The sequence below is a fragment of the Chrysoperla carnea genome, chromosome X (assembly GCF_905475395.1).
Source record: "Chrysoperla carnea chromosome X, inChrCarn1.1, whole genome shotgun sequence".
NCBI lineage: Eukaryota > Metazoa > Arthropoda > Insecta > Neuroptera > Chrysopidae > Chrysoperla > Chrysoperla carnea.
In genome coordinates, this window is record NC_058342.1 from 3,805,266 (window position 1) to 3,821,098 (window position 15,833).

Genomic DNA, 15,833 nt, shown 5'->3' on the forward strand with positions numbered 1-15,833 from the left:
CATTGGTTTTACCACAACCACTAGGGCCACATATGATATCATCATCTTGTAACAAGTTCAAACTTGTTTGAAATAATTTTACATGTGTCAAAACACGTGACCGGATATTAATATTTTTTTATGATTAAGCAATGTAATATGACACTTGAAATTTACATAATAAAAATACATGTTCAAACTTGTTTAAATGGACTTTGATCTTAAAATAATTTTACACGTGTCAGCTATTCTCAAAAATATGTTGAAATAGATTTGACTTTGAAAAATATGATATCATCATCCTGTTACAAGTTCAAACTTGTTTGAATAAAAATACATGTTCAAACTTGTTTGAACATGTTTAAACTTGTTTGAATCGCATTAGATCTTAAAATAATTTTACACGTGTTATGAGATTAGAATAAAGGTTTTATTTAATAAAAATCTTATAAATATTTTTTTTTTTATTTATTAATGATTAAAATTTACATTTTAAAAAAAATTTACAGAAAAAAATTATTATTATGAATCTGAAAAAACACACAAAGTATTGGTGACACTACAGTATGGGATTAAAAAAGAAAAAGACGAAAAAGGCAAAGAAAACTATAAACTTTATAGCATCAGTGCGAAAGGCACGAAATGCCTTGTTTCTAAACAGACCAGTATTAAACTGGTCAAAACCAGTATTAAACAGACCTGTTTCTAAACAGACCAGTATTAAACCGGTCAAAACCAGTATTAAACAGACCTGTTTCTAAACAGACCTATTATTTCAAGTTACTCCATCAGTCAGTTCACAACCGATACAGTTTTTTTTTTGATAAACATGTTTAAATGTGAATATTGTGATCTCATATTTTCTCGGAAATTTAATAAAAATAGACACATTCAGCGTTGTCACGCCTCTGATTTCAACAATGCTATTCAAAATATACATAATGATAAAGATTGTTCTATTGCTGAATCTAGTAAAAGAAAACGAACATTGAGCAATCTTCAAAGAGTTCGGAATCTATCGTTGCTAAAACTTCAAAGTTAAAACCAAATGATGATGAATCATATGATGATATTTCATTTAATGAATCAGAGAGTAGCAATCAAAGGTTTAATCTGGAAATGAGTAGTGATAGAAGCAAATTGGATAATTCACAAACTAAACAATACAAGGAATATGAATCAGCTATGAATAGTAAGAGTGTCCTAGAGGTTGATGAAAATATTTCTTATTATAATGTTGATCCCAATGTATTAATTGATACATTAAGAAGTCTATATTCTACAGATGTTGGAAAAGAAATACTGTCTATAATTCATCACTTGCGAAAAACAAATATAATTAAATAACAAGTTGATATTAACTTTTAACATAAAATTAGTAATTTCTTATTAAAAATCATTTATGTATTTTGTTTTAATCTAAAATTGTAATTTTTTTTTAAATAAAATTTTTTTTTATCTAATCTGTAGTACAAGTTGATTTATTATTATTCCTTATAAAGAGCTTATTATCTAGGTTGATTGCTGATGCTTGTTAGGTTATTAAGCGCTGTTTATCAACTGTATAGGTCATTTAATTTGTGATCTTTCATGTGATAACATGCTTCAGACAACGAAACAGCTAGCTAAGTTGAGAGATATTATACAGAAAAAGTATAACGCACTCAAAGCTGATGAACAAACAGCGACCATTTCATTAGAAAAAGCATTTAAGCCCATCACTGATCCGTTGAATAAGCTAGTAGAAAAACAAGAGAACAAAAATGATTTTACTCGAATTAATATAAAACGCAAGATGGAAGATGATACATTAGAAGACAATAAAGATGAACTATTAAATTATACGCCAATGAAGGCTCGAAAATTATTTGAAGATACTCCAGTAGTCACAAAACAAAATCTATCAGACACCTATGAGGATGATGCATTACACACTCCTGATGTTGTATTTAGGGAGATTATAAAATCACCAGAGAATAATCAGCATGCACTTCAGCATTTTACAAAGACTTATGGAGATATGGCCGGTAAATACATTTATTTTATATTATCGAATAAAGATGATAAGCTTATCGATAATATTTACGGATTACGTTATGATAATGCTGCTGATAGATTATATGTAGGTAATTCAGTGGTTCACATTAAGCATAACGATATACAAGTCAACGAAAAATGGTACGACGGGACATCAGGTTTATATGAGCTTTTAGTAAAACAGATACCAAAACATTATTCAGAGCAAGACATGCGTAACTATTTAGAAATTGTAACATCAACAAACGCTTATAGACGGAATTATGACTCTCGGGGTCAAATTCAAGGAACTAGAGGTTTAAAGTATAAAAAAATCATTAAGAAACATCTATACCCATCGGCTCCTGCTTCTGGTAGCGGTCTAACATTATCACGAGTAACTAATAATCCCATAGATTATGTGTACTGGAATACAATCGACGAACTTTGCGACAGATTACGGCTGTTATGCGCATCACGTGACGCGGGAAATTTCAGCCACCAAAATGAGATAAATAGTTTGATACAAGAGTTAAGGGAAGAAAACATAATATACTGAAAACCGGACCTGTTTCTAAACAGACCAGTATTAAACCGATCAAAACCAGTATTAAACCGGTCAAAAACAGTATTAAACAGACCTGTTTAGATACAGACCTGTTTAGATGCAGATCTGTTTAGATACTGACCTGTTTAGTTACAGACCTGTTTAGATACAGACCTGTTTAGAAACAGACCTGTTAAGATACAGACCTGTTTAGATACAGACCTGTTTAGTATTATCGGAGTAATTTGGAGTAATTTGGAGTAATATCGGAGTAATTTGGAGTAATATCGGAGTAATATCGGAGTAATTTGGAGTAATATCGGAGTAATTTGGAGTAATTTTTCCCAACCCCAGGTATTAGTGTAGAAGATGTTTGTGAATCAATATGAATTCTGATTCAAAATAATGATAATTTACCTTAAATGATGATGGATCCAAAGTTAAAGTCCGGTGGTTAGGGTTCGACTCTTTACATGATTCATATATTGATAAAAAAAGTCTTATTTCATAGTGGACCGCTTTTGTGAACATATTTGTGTTTTATAAAAAATAAAAAATAAAAAATATCACATTGTAAAAATATTTTTTTTATTGTAAAATTTTATCTATAACATATAAAAACAGAGTTGTATTATAATAATATTTAAAAAATATATATTTATAAATTATCGAAAATACATTATAATTATTATTCTGAAAAGTGTCCATTGTCATCATCATCATCATCATCATCATCATTATCTTTCTTCATAAGATAATTTTCAATTATTTCTTTCACTTGAACATAGTCGGATAACTCGTCTGATGTAAATACACTGTAGTAAGATTGTTCAAAAATGGATAGTCCTACAATTCCATCTTTTTGTCCAGAGTGGATATTTTTTAAAATCCAGTTCCAAATTTGTTTGTCTTCATCGTCTGACGATGGGGAAAATTTCACTTCTAAGTCCATTTGTTCTACCTTATCAATAAGGTAGTTTAAAGTTTCCGGTCGACCACATTTAATTGCCATATTAACTAATGTTTTAAAATACTTTGTTAACACATTGTTTATAGTACTTAAACTACAATTTTCTTTAATCATATTAACAATACAGTTGTTATCACTAGTATGATTACCAAAGTCTTGCATTTTGTATGTTTAAACTAACACTAAATTGTTTTCTACAATAATTCTACCTAACTATCAGTTTTTTGACACCCCCACCACTACTCTATCAATTGTTCATGCGCACTACTCTATCAATTGTTTGTACACCTATCACAATACCGAACCACTTTGAGGATCACAACAACAACAGCAGGATACATTTCTGAAACAACAGCAAAAATTAGCTAAATATTAAAAACATAAAATATAAAATACTTACACTCAACAAATAATGCTATAGTGGCCCCATGGTTTTGTTTCACATGAATTGTGAGTAATGTATCGTTTTTGGTCAAACGGTGATAAGCCCACTTTCTGCTGTTTGATGGTATGTAAGCGGTGTCGCTTGGATTGGATGCTTTGCTGAACACGGTAAAAGTTACGGTTCTCAAGCAAACACCGCTTATAGTCCTCAAAAGTAAGTTTTCGGATAGCTGACTTCTTGAGACCCTTGGATCGTTTAGTCTCTTTTTTATTTTGCACCCGAATAGCATACATTTTGCTACGTAATCCGACAAATTCCAGCATAACATCACCATTATTTTCATCGGACATTAAACCCTTGACTTTCTTATTACGTAGTGGCATACCATAGATGTTGTCGGGTGCATAGTCAGCCGTATCAAAACGATTAATATCCTGTTTCATGACCTCATAGACGTCAGTATTTCTCACGCTATAAATTAGACTATCGGTGTCTGTGTATAATAACCTGACATTTGTGGGGTTGTACCGTTGGTACATGTAGTTGTAGTGGAAGTCATACACAAACGTTTTCGATATGTCTAAAATTGTGAAGCCTATGTAGATGGGTTTGTTGAAACGTATCTGTGATTTTTTCATTTCAACAATACTGACGTCATTGTCGAGCACCATCATACTGTGAAAATTGGGTTTGGCAATTAATTTCTTCACACCATGTTTTCCATCCCAATTTTTTCTTATGTACACAACCCGATGTTTCCTCACATTCTCCATGGTTTTACCGAAGATGGCATTAATCATGAGTTTGAATAATGCTTTTTCAAACTCATTTGAGGCGTTCTTGCGCATCTCGGTATTGAAATCAATATATGGTTTCAACCATGCAGATTGATCGAATTGTAACACACGGTGGTATTTTGTTACCTTAACACCGAGTTGTGTATACAGTTTTAAATTCCTGTAGTGCACGACATAGTTGGTCTTATTGTAAAGGGTTGACAGAAGATATTTTTGTTTTGATCCAGGTGGTTTCGTTGTCTCCGGACATGGCGGTAAATCGCTAAAGTTATCATGTAGATGTTGGGGTATTTCAAGGTCTACTTCTAAAATGTACCCGACTGGTGAATCATCTGCAACATCCTCGATGTTTGGTGTGTCGACCCACTTAAAATTTCCTGTTGGTAGGTATCCACACATTGCTGCACCATATAGGTTCACCACATCGTAATACATAAGGTAGACATCTTCTTGAGTTTTATCATACCCCTCTTCCATGTACTTATTGTTTGCCTTAGCATAGCGATTAGAACATTGACTTACACCGCCTCTGATTCCTTTCTCGATAAACAACAAGTCATCAATATCCGTGAACAATTCCAATTTGATATTGGTGTATTTCAACATGGCGCTCCACGTATAGCCAGGAAGTGTGTAATAGTGACTAGGATCGAGACTATAGCTATGAATACAAGTGTTACGGAAATTTTCAAAAATATCCGCAAGTAGTAACACATCAGTTTTCATATACAGGTCAGAATAATCACCTAGTGTATGTAAATTGAATGTGTTCCATACCTGTATCGCATGGTTATAATCCTCATCCGTTATGTGTTCATCTGTTAACACACTGTAGAACGCCTCCTTTGGTGGTAATTTTGTCTCTTGGAGACGTCCCCAGCTACTCATGTATTCATATGGAAATACACCTTTTCTCGTTAGCAATTGAAATTGTTCATCATTACTGACCTATAAAAAATTAAAAAACAAATTACAACCCTGTATTAAAAATTAATTATTTTTTATCATTTACCTCTTTATGTAAAATGGATTTTTTATCATTATCTAAATATGAGGCCAGATTTTCCAACTTGTCTGCGAGAAATCGGAAGGAATCAATGAATCTTAATTGAATGTCCGAGACGTGCTTTGTGAAACTGATGTACTTTTCTTTGTTGATGGGCAACACATCAACTTGACCGTCGATTTCCGTCAGCAGAGCTTCAATAATAAAATGCGAATCGTATCCACTTAAGTTGTGCATCACAACAGGTATCACCCTTGAATCTTGATAATGCAGATTACAAAATTGGTGTGCTGCTCCACGGTAGATACCTAAAATAGATTAATATAAAATTAGATGAAATTAAAAAATAATAAATAACCTGCATTACCTGTGCGATGTGAATGGTCGCGAACACGTATGGAATTGGATACGAAATCTTTACCACAAATGTGACACTTCTCTGCTGACATAAAATCCAGTTCTTGTTCGACGGTGAGCGGATACATTGGTTTAACGTGTTTTATTTTTTGCTCTAATGAGTACGCTACTTGTTCCAGTTCATGAACAAACCACTTGACACAATCAGCACCACGGTATGCCTTATAAAACGATTGGTTGGGATCATGGGTACAATGAACATAGTAACCTACACTGTAGGGTACATGTTTTTGAATATTTTTTGTATAAGACCCATGATCCATTTCCATGTCTTCATGATGTTGTGGTACCAATAGTGCCTCAAAGTCAGCGTACACCATATACTCAACACGTTCCTTGCTGTTGAAATCTTTGAACTCAACGAACCGCTCGTCATCAGTTTCAGGCATTCGTACCCGCACCGCTTCTTTTTCACCACAATTTACTGAATGCTGTTGGAGTTTGACTTCTGTAGCAAAATAGTTGAGACATCGATCACATAAATAAATTTTACCTACGTGTTTTGTTACACCCGATCGACTCAACTTTGCTAAATTTTTTATCCAGCAAAAGTGGTGACTGTTCCCATTCTCCACAGCCAATAGATGAATTTTCTTCCCCGCAGTGTTCGAACTAACGCGTACAGGGAAAATTTCCAAACCATGTATAAACGTATCTTTGTAGCCGTACACGTTAATCGATAAATGCGGGTTCATCTTTTCAAATTTATTAATTTGATCCAGAGACATGGGAAACTTTAATCCATCATATTTTAAATGATATTTATAGTGCGGGTACTTATTTAAACGTTGAGGATCCTTTTCAACCGGGTAAAGTGCTGACATTATCGACCATAAAAAGCAATGTTGGTCATCATTCCGGACATTAATCACAGCTTTTCTACATTTAATTGCAGATGGTAGTTCGCAAAATGTTCCAGCTGTGATCGGAGAGTACTTATTCATGTGGACTCGAATATTTATGATCATGTCAAGAGCCCAACCGCTATCGCGTTCCTGGAATTCTTCCAATTTTTTCAACAAATAGTTTTTGACATGATCAATGTACCACTCCTGCATGTCCGTTGTCAGATACATTTCCTTGGCCGGCGTTATAAAAGTTTTCAAATCCTCCTCTTTGGTGGTGGGCTTAATGAAATTGCCCGTGAACATAATATACACCTGAAATAAAATCTCATTAGACTATTTAAATTATAAATCTTAAATTTTACTTACCTTGAGGGGATGATTCACTAGCTCACGCCGAACGTGTCTTCTAAACATTGGAAATGCCCGGTTGAAAAATATATTTGGATCTTTATAATCCAAATTTGTAATCATACCAGTCTTCACCCTGCCCTGGTGGTGGGTTTCAATTGTCTCCCAGATTAGATGTCGATTTTGTTTTTTGGTGACTCCACCACCTTGTTTAACTAAATCTAATCGCAGTCGGTGAAGTTGCCGCTGGTATGATTTACAAAGTCCAATATTAGCTTCAAGACGCAGAGGATTTTCTTTCTTTAACATCAACATCTTTTTGAATAAGCGGATGTTCTGCTTATTAAGTATCATCCATCGCTCAGCTTCCTCCACCGTCTTGATGAGCCTCAACGCTCTCTCCACTTTCTTCATCATATCAGTGCTACCACCTTGAGGTTCCGCGTTTAGCGTTTGCATAACATTTTGTTCGTAGGTGTCCATCTTTCAAAAAAATTATATTTAAGTTTCACAATATTATTTAAAAAATTTTACACTTACCGTTATATTTTCAAATACTAAGCAAAATATACGTTACCGAACGTTCAACACTAAAGTTAACTTACAACTGAGTAATATTTGTTTTTTGTATAAAATATATAGACTAAGTTTAGAATAATAAATATACCAAAAACAAAATAATAATGATAATAATAATAATAATAATAAGAAAAAACTAACTGAAGCAAAGGTGAATTTCAAAAGAGATACTTCAACAGCTACGTACATCACTTTTTATAGCATTATCCCCACCACTAAAAAAGTTGTAATTTGATATTTTTATAATCGTAATTCAAACTAATTATTTTTTCTTGGAATTCAGACAAGTTTAAACATGTTCAAACAAGTTTGAACATGTTCAAACAAGTTTGAACTTGTAGCAGGATGATGATATCATATTTTTCAAGGTCAAATCTATTTCAACATATTCTTGAGAATAGCTGACACGTGTAAAATTATTTTAAGATCAAAGTCCATTCAAACAAGTTTGAACATGTATTTTTATTATGTAAATTTCAAGTGTCATATTACATTGCTTAATCATAAAAAAATATTAACATCCGGTCACGTGTTTTGACACATGTAAAATTATTTCAAACAAGTTTGAACTTGTTACAAGATGATGATATCATATTTTTCAAGGTCAAATTAACATATTCTTGAAAATTGCTGACACGTGTAAAATTATTTTAAGATCAAAGTCCATTCAAACAAGTTTGAACATGTATTTTTATTATGTAAATTTCAAGTGTCATATTACATTGCTTAATCATAAAAAAATATTAACATCCGGTCACGTGTTTTGACACATGTAAAATTATTTCAAACAACCCCACCACTAAAAAAGTTGTAATTTGATATTTTTATAATCGTAATTCAAACTAATTATTTTTTCTTGGAATTCAGACAAGTTTAAACAAGTTCAAACAAGTTTAAACATGTATTTTTATTATGTAAATTTCAAGTGTCATATTATATTGCTGATTCAATAAAAAAATATTAACATCCGGTCACGTATCTTGAATTTTATCATGTATACTTAAAGTGTCAAATTACAATATTTTTCAAGGTTAGATGATATCTATTTCAACATATTCTTGAAAATTGCTGACTCATAATATTCTTTTCTTGGAATTCAGATTTGCAAATTATTATCTAACACGTTCAAGTGTCATATTACATTGCTTAATCATAAAAAAATATTAGCATCCGGTCACGTGTTTTGACACATGTAAAATTATTTCAAACAAGTTTGAACTTGTAACAAGATGATGATATCATATTTTTCAAGGTTAAATTAACATATTCTTGAAAATTGCTGACACGTGTGAAATTATTTTAAGATCAAAGTCCATTCAAACAAGTTTGAACATGTATTTTTATTATGTAAATTTCAAGTGTCATATTACATTGCTTAATCATAAAAAAATATTAACATCCGGTCACGTATCTTGAATTTTATCATGTATATTTAAAGTGTCAAATTACAATATTTTTCAAGGTCAAATTAACATATTCTTGAAAATTGCTGACTAATGTCAACGTCCCGCCCCCCGTTCACTCTCCGTCAAGCGCCACTATTGGTCAAAGCCAATGACGTCACCTGGTAATTTCCCGTTTATGCTTAGGCAGCCATTCCTCCCCACCAATTCAACCACACCTCCCGACGCCATCTTGATTTTTACAGTGCTACTATTGGTCAAAGCCAATGACGTCATCAATGCTTAGGCAGCCATTATTCCCCAACACCACACCTCCCGACGCCATCTTGATTTACTATTGAAAGTGGGCTCGATTATCTCATCTAACGTCCAATTCCCGCCCCCTTTAACCCCCACTTCCAAAACCACGCCCACCACTTTAAGCCCCACTTCCGCCAAGAAACACACTAACGCTCTGTCAGCCACGCCCCACCACCCCTCCCAACGCCATCTTGATTTTTACAGCGCTACTATTGGTCAATGACGTCATCTATCCCCTCCAACTTCCGAGGTTTCCAACATTCACCTAGGTTTGCCCTTTTTTGAAAAGTGTACCATTCTTTTGCGCCAGAACATACATGACTCTTCTACTCAGACCACTTATGTCGTGAGTGCACATTAACTTTCGCAATGAATGATCTTATTAAAATAGACTCTTTAATAATGCGAAGTGAAACTACTTCATCAACTTCTATTACAAAATTCAAAATCGACTTAAAGTTCAATACATCCAATACAGGAATTTCCTTAATGACATCATGCGGTCGAACAGATTCATTATTATTGTTACTACTGTGATTATTATGGTTTTGCTGCATTTGCGCATTTTTAGTTAATTCAGCAACAGAGTTCTGTTGTTGGTTAACGGCCAAAGATAAATTGCGTAACAAGTTTGTGGTTTCAAAAACAATGAAGTTTGTCTTAAAGGAGGACTCACCAAATCATCAATTCGCCTTCTTGCTCTTCTAAAGGTAGATAATGGCGTACGTTGCCGTCTACGTGGACTAGTGCCTGGGACAGGTACTGCTGGTCCATCCGATTGCGTTTGTACTTCCGTAATTGACGAGTCCATATTGCTGCTAAACTACCAGATTAATGAACTTTATAGATACAAATCAATATCCAACCTACAAGAAAAAAACTGTACATAAAATGTTCAACAAAAAAACTTAAAGAGAGAAAGAAAATACACCAGGTATTTATAAAAAAAAAAAAAAAAATTTAATAGTATAACTTCAAGTCATCTATTAGAATATTAACGCACAAAAGCTGCTTTAAATGAGCAAAATCTCAATTTTAAGGTAAAAAAGAAAAAAAAAAAATTAAAAAATCATAAGTAATGGCAATAACATATATTCATATTAAGGGTTTGAGATAGAAACAGAAAGATAAAATGTAGTGTAGATCAAAAAAAGAAATTATTTAGTTTGATAACCGACGAAAATGGTATATCAACGAGTTTACGGTACATTCCGGTTATCAAACACTAAACATCCTTCCATTTGGCTCGCTGCCAAATGAAGCAAAAATAATTAAGAAAAGAAGGGAGTTACCCTTGATGGGGGTACTAGAAAAGAGAATATCCAAGTTAAGAAATGTGCTAGGCCCACCCATACAGTTTTTGGGGATAATTGTTCTTTTAGAGCCACCCTGATATTCCAAAACCGACAGGTCCAGAGAAAAATGATCGTAACTGGAAGGAATGTTTAGTGCCAAAAAGCAAAGGCTTCATACTTTACTTTCCGAAATGTTAGCGTGTGGATTTAAATCTCACATCTACAAAAACAAATATCCAAAAAGGGAAGAGTTAAATACAATATCATAAGATAATTATAAACTTGAAAAGTATTTTATGTAAACCATAATCAATTACAAAAGTATTAATAAAGTATACAAATTCAACACATTAAGTGTTTACTGAATAACAATTTACAAATTCTAAGTCACTTTAATCTAGAAAAATTAAATAAATTTATATTAAATGTTTAAAAGGATGCATAACAAAGTGAAATTAAAACATTTCAAACTGTAACCCCAAAACCCAATCATTAGAATAAATCAAAACATACCAGATCATTTTTATAAAAATACCTCAGCTCGCTCACATATTGTTTAAAATACGCCACGTGCAAATAACTTAAAGGTTATACAGAATCTAAGATCCATTATCGTTACTATTTTTGTTTAATCAGTTCAGTACGAGAGCCCAAGTAGAAAGAGGCCTCCTATCAATATTCAAACAAATACGTTAGGAATTACTCCGCGCTCTGATCAATCTCCGCATAAGAAATAGATCCATTAATTTATATAATATGTTGTGTTCGTAATTTATGTACACTAACTAACATAAATTACGGAACAATGCACATTGACTGGTTCATAGTGGTTGGTACATGACCAGGTTCATAAACTGAATTTAAAAGATTTGTGATAAACGTTATTCCTGTTTCTTCCATTGCTTTAATGAAATCACTCGATACTTCGTCTGGACCTGTAGTTTTCTCAGATTTTAAAGTTCTAATTGCGTGTTCAACTTCAGATTTTAGAATTTCATTACCAATTAAAACTTTGTCATCTGATTTTTGTGGTCTCGTTCGGTCCGAAAAAAGACTTCTTATATAAGTTTCCCATTTCTTTATTTTTTCTTCGTCTTCCCATAGTACTTGATTATAGTCATCTGTCAACAATGAGATACCAAAATTATTTTTCTTACCAGTTATTTCTTTTATTAACTGATAAACATAATGCGTTATTTAATTTCTTATATTCGTTGACATTTAAAATTAATCCATTCTTCTTTTGGTATGGTGCATTTACTTCGCATTTCTTTGTGCAATATTTTATATTTACCTTTATCTAAACATAAAAAAGTATGCATTACGGTTTTTAGATGATACCATCCGTTTTCAATATCATTCTTTGTTATTATTTTTACTTTTGCGAATTTTATTTCAAGCTGAGTTTTCTCCTTAATTATTTCATTCCACTGAGCTTTCTTGGTGTTTCTTGGCTTGTTGTTTTTTTGAAAAATTAATTTACTTTAAACTTAATTTCATTTTACAAACCACTGGAACATGGTCACTGTAAGCAACTGCACCAGGAAATGTACTAACATCTTTTATGGAGTTTCGGTATCTTCTGTTAATAGTTATATAGTCTATTTGGTTCTTTTTTATACTATTAGGACTTCTCGAAGTCCATAAACGTTGACACGTATTCATTATTACTTGCTGGTTCTGGGTGCACCAGTTAATAAATTTTTCGCCCCTTTCATTCATTTGACCTAAGCCATATGTATTATGTCTTTATATTGTTCATATACAAAAATATATATAAAAGGAGATACTGTGTGTTATGCCTGTTTCTGATTTCTGATCTTGAGACACGTCATTGGCTGTTCATCCTTATTATAATAATAATTATTATTGATTCAAAAAAAGGAAATATAAAAAAATAGTTGGATTAATGGTGTTCAAGTAAAACTGTTTACTCTTAGGACCAAATAAAAGAAGCTGCCTTGAATGAGTGCTACTTTAGTGTGTTTTGACGAATTTTTACTGCAACCGTTGCTAGCTTTAATATTTCATCTCTTTGGTAATTATTTTCAATTGATTCATCGGGAAAAGGTTTATCAATGTTCGCAAATGCTTAGGTAAACTTGTTTTTATTATAATGATATCCTTAACTATAATTAATGTGTAATTTTATGAGGACGTATGGATGCATCAAAAACTTAAAAACATATAGAAACATGTCACATTTTAGAGCAAAATTTTTCGGTTTCTAAAAATTTCTAAAAATGTTCTTTAAATTCTGAACATTTTTGTAAAAATCCCAATTATATACTAGCCATGCTTACTTTTTACATAATTTAACGGGTTGCTTAAATTATTCTAACCAATTTCAATTCCTATAGATTTTGTACGTTTCTCTATATATGTTAAGTGTTCAGTAATAAAACACAATGTACGGAAAAATGCTATACCCATATGGGGTGACCGAGCATTTTGCCGAAGACCGAACCTTGGGCGATCCTCGGTTACCGTTGATTTGCCGAAGTTCAGCTAATACCGAGGCACCAGAGACAATTTTCTCTATAGAGAGTATACTCAGGTCACGGCTGCCGTTCGTATGCCCAACCTTACTTATATTACCATGATTTTACTAGTAGAAATAAACATACTGCAGTGAGAGCTGTGCAGTTTAAAAACGTTTGAAATATTTTTTTTTAAACATATGTGATAAATAAACATTGTTTTTTTTTAAATGTCATCAGATACTGATCAGCTGATGATAATGAGATTATTGCGTAAAATAAAATATGAAGACATGTTTAAAAAAAAATAAGGACCATAAAAGTGAGGTTAAAGCAAATAAGTGCACTTTTATTATCAATGATAATAATAATATTAATAATAATAATAATAATAACAATAATAATAATAATAATAATATTTTTAAATTTATTTATTTACAAAATAAAAATATTTTTAATCATAACTACGATTGTACCAAAAAAATGAAGCTTTCAAGGTATGTATTTATTAATAATTTTTGTATATGTATATAAAATCATTGATGCACACATTTCTAACCTTACTTTTTTACAGATGAGTGATGAGGGGGTTAATTTTCAGAAATATCCATATGCAGTCATTTTTTTTAATGATTTAAAAAGCAAAAAAAGAAAAAAAAAAGTTTGATGTTGATTTAGTTCCTCATAAATGGATTAATGGAGAACCAGGTAATTATTTCTGCAAATACCCATCACCTGCAGAATACAATCACAGAGATGAGTTTTTAAGAACTTTAGCCGATCAAAATCCAACGTGGCTAAATTTTCCTGTAACTATTTTTAAAAAAGCAAAAGATTTGCAACAAGGTTATCGGAGACTAGAAAGATCATATAAGAGATGTGAAATTGAAAGCACTGACACTGAAAACAATGCAGGCTTAGAATATGAAAAAATAAAAAAATTAAATGATGTACAGTCTTTGGAAGATTTTTCGAGTAATAGTGACATAATGAAAGAAGAATCTCAAGTGATAAATAGTCCTATAACTATGGATGAACTTCAATGCTTTGAAAATACCATGGCTGTTAAAGAACCTCAATTAATAGGTAGTGATGGAGTTATTGAAGAACCTCAATTCATGTCCAGTGTCATTATTCTGGAACTGGACGCATTATTGGTGGAGTTGGCAAAAAAAATTTTAGCGCAACAACTGTATATAAAACTATGCTAGGTGGATATAACAAATACAAAGCTGTTTAAGTTTTAGTTGTTATCAATTATTTTTATTATATTTTTATGAATTATTCGAATTAATCTATTTCAGATGCATTAAAGTCTACGTATCGAACAGAAGATATCGATTTAGTGAGATTGATTGTGAGCAAATGGTTGTCTGGTGTTTCCGATCGCGAAGGAGGTCGAAGTAATCGTAGAAAATTACATAATGATGTGTGTGACAGTGGAAATGTCGAGAAGTGAAATAAAATAAAGACTGTTTTAAAAAATTTCTATGAAATTAAAAAATACATATCAATGTTTTGATAAATTTTAAATTTTAAATATTTTATAAATTGTTTTTTATGTTAAGTAAAGTTAAGAAAATTTGATCTCTGCAAGAAAAGTGATATCAATTTAATTATAATTATTGATTAAAAATTATTAATTATTATTAAACATTGTAAAAATTATTTTTAAGAATTTTTATAAAATAAACAAAAATGAAGTTAAAACCAAGTTGTTTTTATAAATGATTTAAGATCTTTTTAAAACATTATTCCTAGATAAATTTTTATTAAATTAAGTTATTAAGTATTATATAATAGAACCCGAAATCAGAAATGGGTGATTGTTATAGTTTGAACAGTAAAATTAGCAAACATTACTTATTGAACTAACAACTGTAAGATTTGAAAACTGTTGAAAAAATATTTTTATGATCAAACTATGTTACTATTTTTGATTTAATATTTCAAAAATATTGAGCTATTAACTATTTATTAAACTATTTTTACTAATTCTCAAAAGAATTGATAATGATAATTTTTAAATAACTTTTTTCTTATTAGTAATATTAAAAAAAAAAAAAAATACTTATTTGTGAAGACATTGATGATATCAATTTAAAAATAGCTAATTGTTGATTTTATTACTGATATTAGTATTCTTCAGTTAATTAATATAATGTTTGTAACATTATAGCTACCTTATGTAACGTTGAAAAATGGAAAATACTAATCAAGTTTTTATCAGCCTCTATTCGTCATTTACTTGTTATTTAGAGTGGATTTAGTTATTCTTATTGGACTCAGTCTTACTAAAAAATTTTAACAGAGTCCTACCACTTTTATACTACTACTTTTTGATTCTCTTGGTTCTATTGTAAAAGTATTATGCATAATTTGAACTTATAAATTTTTTTGAAACCGTAAAAAATAACGTCAAAATTTATATTTTTTTTAAAAATTGGATGTTGTTTTACAAGA

At 31.3% G+C, this 15,833-nt stretch overlaps 2 protein-coding genes across 2 annotated transcripts; both read right to left on the bottom strand.

The window, feature by feature from the left end:
* Window positions 1–4,551: 4,551 nt before the first annotated feature.
* On the bottom strand, window positions 4,552–6,812 carry LOC123302809. Its single transcript, XM_044885899.1, has 4 exons — window positions 6,068–6,812; window positions 5,707–6,008; window positions 4,998–5,642; window positions 4,552–4,572 (listed from the first exon to the last, which is right to left on the bottom strand). Exons 1-4 carry the CDS (start codon window positions 6,810–6,812, stop codon window positions 4,552–4,554), a joined length of 1,713 nt encoding a protein of 570 aa, XP_044741834.1.
* A 289-nt stretch (window positions 6,813–7,101) lies between these two features.
* LOC123302810 lies at window positions 7,102–7,796 on the bottom strand. The gene is made up of 3 exons (XM_044885900.1): window positions 7,332–7,796; window positions 7,207–7,277; window positions 7,102–7,120 (listed from the first exon to the last, which is right to left on the bottom strand). Exons 1-3 carry the CDS (start codon window positions 7,794–7,796, stop codon window positions 7,102–7,104), a joined length of 555 nt encoding a protein of 184 aa, XP_044741835.1.
* Window positions 7,797–15,833: the final 8,037 nt, after the last annotated feature.